The 8,996-nt window shown below is 45.4% G+C and overlaps 2 protein-coding genes across 2 annotated transcripts in view; one reads left to right on the top strand and one right to left on the bottom strand.

Moving 5' to 3' along the window:
• Nucleotides 1-1,535, bottom strand: part of CSUI_006394 (triose-phosphate isomerase tpi-ii) — an 8,403-nt gene extending 6,868 nt beyond the window's left edge. Inside the window, exons 1-3 of the mRNA XM_068066554.1 lie at nucleotides 1,476-1,535; nucleotides 1,304-1,347; nucleotides 577-1,086 (exon numbers count right to left, since the gene is read on the bottom strand). Of these exons, the coding sequence (XP_067921469.1) occupies nucleotides 577-963 (387 nt within the window). The 5' untranslated portion in view covers nucleotides 964-1,086; nucleotides 1,304-1,347; nucleotides 1,476-1,535. The remainder of the gene's footprint in view (nucleotides 1-576; nucleotides 1,087-1,303; nucleotides 1,348-1,475) is intronic.
• Nucleotides 1,536-2,368: 833 nt separating this feature from the next.
• CSUI_006393 (atp-dependent rna helicase) lies at nucleotides 2,369-8,996 on the top strand. The gene is made up of 3 exons (XM_068066553.1): nucleotides 2,369-4,641; nucleotides 5,923-7,002; nucleotides 7,744-8,996. The coding sequence occupies exons 1-3, from the start codon at nucleotides 3,709-3,711 to the stop codon at nucleotides 8,590-8,592; spliced, it is 2,862 nt and encodes a 953-aa protein (XP_067921468.1). The 5' UTR covers nucleotides 2,369-3,708; the 3' UTR covers nucleotides 8,593-8,996.

Here is an 8,996-nt window from a genome sequence, read left to right as displayed (position 1 = left end):
CATCTGAGCTATACCCCCTTTATATATTACATATATGGAAAAGGTAGAAAGCTACGCTGTCAGAAGTAGAGTGGGGGTGGATACAGGAAAGAAGAAAGTAACAGAGAGAGGAAGCGAAGAATGGCTAGAAAGAAAAGTGCGTATGCCTCGCCGATGAAGAGTCGTTTTAGGGCCGTCCATAGTAGTAGGCAGAGTGTCTGTACACACAGATATACGTATATATATTTAGACAGATGAACTAGATAGATATAGAGATACATATCGATAGACATAGATAGATGGGCAGATACAGTGTGAAACAACATATGGATGCAGTACTTTGTTGAGTTTAGAAATACACACGCTGGACGAGAATTGAGGTGCAGAAGCCGGGAGATGCCTTTTTCCAAGTTGTGAACATAAGCCTTCGTCGCAGCTTAAAGAACGAGGAAGAAGAAGACGACTACCATCTTGCATGCTTATGAAGGCATGTACAGCTGTACATACACTCCGGAAATCTAAAGGAAGGAGGGAAGAGAGGAAGAAGAAAGAGATAAAGAGACATCAAAGCAAGTGTAGGTCACCTAGACACCTTACATCGACTTCGTTAAAGGGAAGCTGAGCGTTATTTAAATCACGAGTAATTTCGTTCGCCTTTTCTACTGAACCGTTGCACTTCCAGTTCCCTCCTACAAAGCCTTTACGCGAGACAGCCCAGAGTTCCTGATTGAGAGGTCCAGGCTGGACTAGCCGGCGATGACCATGTCCTCCAGCTTGGGTGTACGTACACCTGAGCATCTTGTGGATCTGTGCTGATGGTTGGTTGGACGCTGCCGTGCTGCTTGGCACTGGAGACAGGTTCGTGTTCGAAAAGGTCGAGGAAGAAGGCGGTGCATGTCTGAATGCTAAGGTGTGAATAGACAGTTTTATGGAGAAGTCGAGAGACAGAGAGATGAGGAGAAACTTAACAAGTAGAGCTGCCATGTTTGCAAGGAATTCAGAGGGAGAGAACAGGCAACGTCCGGCGGGTGTGCAGGCCTTCCTCGTCGTGAAGACAGAAGGAGTACAGAAAGGATAGTTAAGACAAGGGTGCCGACGAAGGAGAGACTGGACGGATCTTCTCAAGACGAGAAACGTCCTATGTTTGGGGCGTCAATCGTTTGTTTAGAAAAGACAATATGTTTAAGAGAAATGGAACGGATTCAACACCTCCAACAGGTAGGTAGGTGTGCGTTTGCCAGGTGTACGTACAGTCGGGCGTCGTCTTTGCCTCAGGAGGAGGAGGAGACACGCGACACACAACTAGTTCTGTTTCTTCACTTACTCTTAAAGAGAGTCTTGAGAGTTGAAGCGAAAAAGTATTCAAAGCTGGAAGAGTCCAAAAAAGAGACGTACATCGAAAGAGAGCGAAACAGGGATAAGACAAGACACAGGTGCCCCCCGATGGAGACGTTCAGGAGAACAAGGACGGCGAGCGGTAGTGGCTCTGAACTCACCTCCCAAGGCTGGCAGACCCTCCCCTGACGGCCGAAGTGTTGTCTTTCATCCGTTGGTATGCTTGGTTTACTAGATTTCATACCGATACAAAGAAATGCAGAGTCCCGTATAGTCCATTTGAAAGGATTTGCTTCGCTTTTACCGAAGATTTGGACGGTATAATAGTATCTGTTTCTGTTTCACGTTATAGTATCGGCTCGGAATGGCCTACTGCTAAGGGGGAGGACGCAGGCCTCCCTCAGTGAGATGCCACATAGTCCCAGGAGTGTCGTATGATCCTTTCTGTTGTGGACTATGCTCTCACGCCAGGTTCTCCCGTGTGCTCAAGAATTATGCGGTAGAAACAAACTAATCTGCACGCTAGAATTCCTTTCACAGCAAAAGATAAACCAGACTCTTCGCCGGAGACCGGAAATAGTCGTAGTAAAGGCGATTCTCAACGGATACGGTGGACTACCGACCCGTTCCCCGTTCCACCCCCCTTCGTTAGTTGGGATGTGTGTGCTACTCAAGCGCCTGCTACCCTCACCTTCGCAAACAGAAGGGAGAGGCGAACAGACATCTGAATTCCCGTCGATTTGTCGGTGGCTTCTTCAAAGGCGCAAAGAAGAATGACGAAGATTCTGTGGAAGTTGAAGAATGAAGAAGAAATGTGAGGCGCAGGACGGACCGGGGGGCTTCTGTTGGCAGATTAGTGAATCCTTCGATTGAGTAGGCAAGAAGAAAAAAGGATGCCTAGATTCGGCTCTATAGATGACGCACCGTCATTAAGGCCTCTCTTAGCACTTTGCATGCCCACTGGAATGTCAACCTTCTTAATTTCGGTGGACAGGAGGAGCTCTCAGGAAGGGAAAGTCCTTCGATTGTATGAGAGACTTTTCGTGTGTTGATACAGGGTGAGTAAGCAAGTGAGAGAAAATGCCTACCTGCGGTGAAAGTTCGCTGACGGTAGGAGACAGAGTTCCTAAGAAATGATCTACTATGCTCATTCGTGATCTTAGCAAAAGCGCACTTTCTTGCATTGTATTTTCTGAGGGGGTTTCCTTCACAGTCTGCCGACATATCGGGCAAAACGCAATTCTTCTGTGAATTTTGATGGGTTGGTTTACAGTCAAGTTAACATAAAACCATCGAAGATTTCTCTCGGTCTCACGTCTCTGTCGGGAAGCCCCGGTCAATTGGCGATCGCTGCGCCCGCCCATTCCTCGGTGTATGTACACCTGAGTGAATTTGAAACGACGACGACACCACCTGCTCTCTCTCAAGTGGGAGAGAGCTAGGACAGTTTTCTCCCAGTCGTCCCTTTCACTCGTCTCTTTAATTCCTTGTTTTTATCGGAATGAAGGCTTGAGTTTGTCTTTCTCCTGTGCCGACGTTGTTAGCCATTTTTCTCGCTCATTCCTCTCGGTCTCCTCTTCATCGTCTCCGCGTTGTCGATTCCCGCCGCGATTTCCTCTTTTCAGCCTACTCTCCCCCCGCTGCGTCCCTCCAGAGATCCGGTCCTACTTTTCTCATCCTCTACTTCATTTTCTTTTTTCTCGTAGACTTCTCCTTCTTCAATCTTGGCAGGATTCTTTCTCACGGCGTCTTCTTCTCAACTTGTCGGCTGCGTATTTCTTTTGCGTGAGAGAGGAGTGTATGTCCTTCCACCCCGGACTCCCTCCTTACCAGTCATCCACACTCCAGTGGCGCAAACTTTACCTTTCAACCACTCCATCTCGTCGTCTGTAACTGGGTTTGGACGCTTCTCGAGTGTATGTACACCCCGTTTGCAACAAGTCTAAGTGACGCGCCATCGTAGCAGTTCGATTTCCTTTTCGTTTTTGATGTCCCTCTCTCTCGAATTTCCATTTTCCGTCTTCATCTCTCATCTCGGCTTCTACTGTTCACTCCTTGTCTCGCTTTTCTTCCTCACTCCCGGCGAGAAGGCTCTCTGTGTAGTAAGAAGTTTTCTTCGTTCTTTCTTTTTCGTCACTCTCCTTTCCTTCACAGAGTTTTGCATATCACCACATCCGTCCCTTTCTTTAACCCGTGAGTAGTGCTGGGCGTATTCTTGCTTCTTCTCTTTCCTCTAACCCTCGTTATCAAGTCTGTTTTCCTCTGTCTTCCCTTTCTTTCTTCTCTCTTCTTCCAAAAGTTGCATTCATCTAAACTCTCCGCTTCTCGTCTCTACGTTGTTCTTTTCTTTTCCTCCCTTTCGGTGCTCCCATCCCTTTCTTCTTTCCTTCCAAGATGGATGCACCTCCGCCTAAATTAGATCTCGGTTCGAAGAAGAGATCTCTAGGTACAGGCTTTGATAGTCGGGATGGAGATGATAGCGCAGATTCTCGTGGAGATTTCTCGCGACGTCGTCTAGGAGGCGGAGGGTTTTCTTCGTCTCCTCCGCCGTCCTCTTCCTCATCTAGTTCTTTTAGTGATAGTAATCATAGTAGTAGTCACCATAGTGGATCTGGCGGTGTATATACACCTCAGACAACGTCAAGTAACTTTTCTTCAGCTCCTCCTTCTTCAGCCTATACCAATCCTACCTCGGGGAGCGCGGGGGGATATCCACACCCGAATTCTTCCTCTTCTTCTTCTTCATACTGGGATGGTACGGCATCCCTAGGTTTTCCAGGAGGACCGCAAACAAGTAGCAACTTCTCGAACTTCTCTTCTTCCTCTAATGGAACTTCTCTTCCTACTTCTCATCTAAACAATGGGAGTTTATTTACAACTCAACCCCCCACCTCTACCGGGGGTTTCTCCTCTTTCCCCCCCAGTGCGACGGGTACAGTTGCTGCTGCCGCTGTCTCTGCTGCTGCTGCTGCTGTGACTTCGGGTGTATGTACACCTTATGTCCCACCGCCGGGAGGCGTTCCTGAAGGGATTAATCCTTTCACAGGACAGCCTTTTACATCTCGCTACTACAAGATCTTGGAAGGGAGGAAGAAACTTCCTTCGTGGAATGCCAAGAAAAACTTCTTGAAGCTAGTTAAAAGAAATCGAACGGTCATTCTTGTCGGAGAGACAGGAAGTGGCAAGACCACACAGATGACTCAATTTTTACTTGATGCGGGCATGCATCAGGGGAAGTGTATTGCATGCACTCAACCTAGAAGAGTCGCTGCGATGAGTGTAGCGCAAAGAGTTGCAGACGAAATGGATGTGGAACTTGGGAAAGAAGTAAGTTTCTTATCAGCATACGTTCATGTCCTCGGGTCGTTCTTCTTCATTCACTTACGTCTCACACACTCTCTATATACATAGGTAGGTATAGACATGTTGTATACTCTCTCTCTCCCCCTACGTACGTAGAAGATACACATGCATGTATGGGGGTGCTTAGATGGAACTCGAGGTAACGAACTTACATGCTCTTGTCATCATACGATTCTCTCTACGTACATAGATCCATCTGTACACGGTCTATACATGTACTTACATCTCTGTATAGATAGAAAGATAAAGATAGGCACATAGATAGGTCAACGATGACGTAAAGATGGGTATGTGTATGGTCGCTAGGAGATAATACGTCTATTGTCTGCAAAGGATGAGGCGACGACATCTCCCAAAGCGAGGAGACGCTTTGCATGACGCTGTCCGATGAATGAAACAAACGATCTTTCTCTCTCTCTTTCTTTCTCACTCTTTCGTTTCCACTCTTTCTTTCTTTCTTCGTTTTACCTGGATGGAGTGTCTCCGTGGTAGTTTTCACATCCATACTCGGCTAAACAAAGAGCAGTCATTCTCGCTTCTTCGGTCTTCGACTATTGAACTATCTCTCTATCTATCTTCAATCTCTCTCTCTATATATATATATATATGTATACATAGATCTTTCTATCTCTTCATGTATTACACGTACATCTCTATCGTGATGATTCGAATGTCTCTTCTCTCCATTTCCTCTTCCTTGTGTTTCTCTGTCGTTTTCTTCTTCTTTCGTTAGCAGCATATCTTCTTGAGTTAACAGAGAGAAGGAAGAATTCGTTAGTACTGCTCCTAACTACTTCATCTTTCTTGTATTTGAACTGCTTTCGTTCATTACCCCTGACACCTGTCTCTCTTTCTCTGTATTAGTCTTCTTTTCTTCCTGACTTTCTTCTTACTCTCCTGCTTTCCTTTCTCTTCCCTTTGCGCCCTCTCTTCCTCTCTTTTTTTTTCTTCTTTTGATCTATCTTTCTCCTTCTGTTTCCTTCTTTTCCTGTCTCTTTCTTTCTCATCATCCTTCTGTTCTCTTCTCTCTTCCTCTCGTCCCCCTCTTCTCTCTACGACTGTATCAATCTATACATATGAGTATCTATCTGTCTATCTATGTCTATGTCTCTGTGTATGTATGTTCATGTCTATATGTATACATACATGTTTTCCTCCTGCAGGTAGGAATTTCTCTGAAGATGCATGCATGCCTATGTATTCCTTTTTCTTTGGTAGTTGTTCTGTTTCTTGTCTTTCTTTCAGGTGGGCTATACGATCCGTTTTGAAGATAAGAGCTCTCCTCAGACGATCTTGAAGTACATGACGGATGGAATGCTTTTACGTGAAGCTATGGCGGATCCCCTACTAGAGAGATACTCCGTGGTAGTGTTAGATGAAGCGCATGAGAGAACGTTAGCTACAGATGTTCTCTTTGGTCTACTTAAAGAAGTGTGTAAGAATCGTCCGACTCTAAAGATGGTCGTAATGAGCGCTACGTTAGATGCACGCAAGTTCCAGCAGTACTTCGATGATGCCCCTATCTTGAATGTTCCTGGCCGCATGCACCCCGTGGAAATCTTCTATACACCTCAACCAGAAAAGGATTATCTTGAAGCATGTATTCGCACAGCTATCCAGATTCATATCTCTGAGCCTCCGGGTGATATGCTAATCTTCTTGACAGGAGAAGAAGAGATCGAACAGACGAAAAGAGAGCTCGAGAAACTCGCACAAAGACATTCCGACTCGGGTGAACTCATGGTCGTCCCTCTCTATTCATCTTTACCTCCCGCTATGCAACAGAGGATCTTCGAACCTCCTCCCGGGCCTAAGTATGAAGGAGGCAAACCAGGGAGAAAGTGCGTCGTTAGTACTAATATAGCGGAAACTTCGATTACGATTGACGGCATTGTCTATGTGATAGATCCGGGCTTCTCAAAACAGAAGGTGTATAATCCTCGTGCAAGAGTTGAATCGTTGCTTGTCTCTCCCATCTCGAAAGCAAGTGCTCAGCAACGAGCTGGGAGAGCGGGGAGAACAAGGCCTGGCAAATGCTTTCGTCTCTATACAGAAAAAGCGTTTGAGAAAGAGCTCGTAGAGCAAACTTATCCAGAAATCTTGAGAAGTAATCTTGGGAGTGTTGTAATTACACTCAAAAAGCTAGGGATCGATGATCTTGTACACTTCGATTTTATGGACCCTCCGGCTCCAGAGACCCTCATGAGAGCTCTCGAACAGGTAGGAGATACGAAACTTTCAACGGGAGGGGGAGAGAAGAACGATTCAGATGAGAAAGAAAAGGAGAAAGAAAGAAAGAAAGACAGGAGGGATGTCGAGGTGTATGTACGTGTATGTCTCTATTCCTTGCTCTCTCTCTTTGTTTGGACTTATCGATAAGGTAGATGTATCTATAGTAGCATTGACAGCTTAGTGAAGGGATGCATTCTGTGTTGGGTGAGAAGTTGTCCTGTCTGATGCGGAGAATCTTTTCTGTAGCTTCATAGCTTCATACCGCAGGGGAGAGTTCTTCTACATCTACATCCGTGTTCGGATCCATACTGTACATACATCAAATATATCTATGTTGAGAGAGACGGGTGTAGGTGGATAGATAGACCAAAGATAGATTGCTCTTCAGTTGACTATATATGGCATGTGTATGTTCGTTTTTCTTTACGGAGATTTCTCTACTACGTCTTTACATGTGTAGAATATCCATAGGGCAAAAGTGTCTCTCGTAGGCTTCACCCCCCCATTCTAGCCATTCCTCTACTCTACTCAGCAAGAGTCTTTCTCACACTTGTCTCTCTTTCAAGATAGAACTCTATTTCAACAAAGAAGAATAAAGCATCAAGTCTAAATTCTCTTACACACACTCTATCTCTCTCTATCTGTCTATCGATCTTCAATCTATCTATCTATCTCTACACTCTGTCTATCTTGAATATCTTTCTATATATATCTGTCTGTGTGTCTATCGAACTTTAATCTATCCATCTCTCTGATTCAGACTCTATTTGTCTTCCCTTTCTCAGTGTATCTATCTTCTATGTGACAGCACTTACTGTGCGTGTGTATGTGCAGTTGAATTATCTTGGAGCGTTAGACGATGAAGGGGAGTTATCTCAAGAGGGTGAATCGATGGCGGAATTTCCGTTAGATCCTCAGCTAGCCAAGGCGTTAGTGGATAGCTGTAAGTACGATTGTAGCAAGGAGATGTTGTCTATAGCTGCGATGCTGTCTGTCCCTTTAACCTTTCTCCGTCCTAAAGAGAAATCCAGAGAAGCCGACGCGGCGAAATCTCGCTTTTGCCATTTAGATGGGGATCATCTGACGCTTCTGAACGTCTTCCATGCTTATATCCAGCATGGAGGAGGGAATGTGGATCTTGAGAAGCAATTTTGTTTCGATAATTTTCTCAACCCACGTTCTTTAGCATCAGCGAAGAATGTGCGCACTCAGCTCCAAAGAACTATGGAGAGACTCTCTCTACCTCTCAATAGCACTCCATATACAAGTAAGGATTATTATACAAATATACGTAAGGCCCTTGTCGCAGGTTTCTTCATGCAAGTAGCTCATCTGCAAAGATCAGGACACTACCTAACTGTGAAAGATAACCAGACGGTGGCTCTTCATCCGTCAACCGTGCTCGATCATAAGCCGGAGTGGGTCTTGTATCATGAATATGTTTTAACAAGCAAAAATTTCATAAGAACGATCACTCAAGTTCGAGGAGAATGGCTTCTCGAGATTGCACCTCATTTCTACAATCCAGAGGAATTCCCCGAATCAGATGCAAAGAATGTCCTCAAGAAACTGATCGATAAACAGAAGAAAGATCAACAGAAGGCAAGTGCAGCAGCCCAAGGAGGAGGGAGTAGTAATAGGAATACCAATGGAACAGGGACAACCGCAACGGGGAGTGTATGAGAGGGAGGAGATGAAGAAAAAGAAGAGAAAAGTCACGCAAGTCGGAGAAGGATGGATGGAGAAGAAAGAAAGGTCTTTCGGCGTATGGGTCATGTGGGAGAGGTCATCTTCTTTCTCTTGGGTGTGCTGAAGAAGAAGAAAGAGAGAGATAGGAGAAGAGGAAGTTAGAAAGACGGGTGGATCCTTCTTGTGTCTTTGGTTCCCATGTAAGAGATGCTCTTCTCATCGTTCTCGGAGTCTTGAGAGATGAGAAGAAGAAAGGAAGGTAGAAGTAGACAGGTGTGTCGACTTGCCGTGCTGTTCTACTTGGAGTCTTGAGGGGTGATGATGAGCGGATGAAAAAGAAGCGCCGATTGAATGTAGACTAACGGGGCGTAGATAGGAAGAGCCGAGATAGACCTAGA

Source organism: Cystoisospora suis, assembly GCF_002600585.1.
Source record: "Cystoisospora suis strain Wien I chromosome Unknown contig_3232, whole genome shotgun sequence".
Lineage (NCBI taxonomy): Eukaryota > Apicomplexa > Conoidasida > Eucoccidiorida > Sarcocystidae > Cystoisospora > Cystoisospora suis.
Note: the sequence above shows the minus strand (reverse complement) of the source record. Positions and strands in the feature narration are given on the sequence as shown.

Coding starts and splice junctions, on each gene's coding strand:
- CSUI_006393 (XM_068066553.1), top strand. CDS start 3,709: ATGGATGCACCTCCGCCTAAATTAGATCTCGGTTCGAAGAAGAGATCT. Junction 4,642..5,922: donor ATGTGGAACTTGGGAAAGAA/GTAAGTTTCTTA, acceptor TCTTTCTTTCAG/GTGGGCTATACGATCCGTTT. Junction 7,003..7,743: donor GGAGGGATGTCGAGGTGTAT/GTACGTGTATGT, acceptor GTGTATGTGCAG/TTGAATTATCTTGGAGCGTT.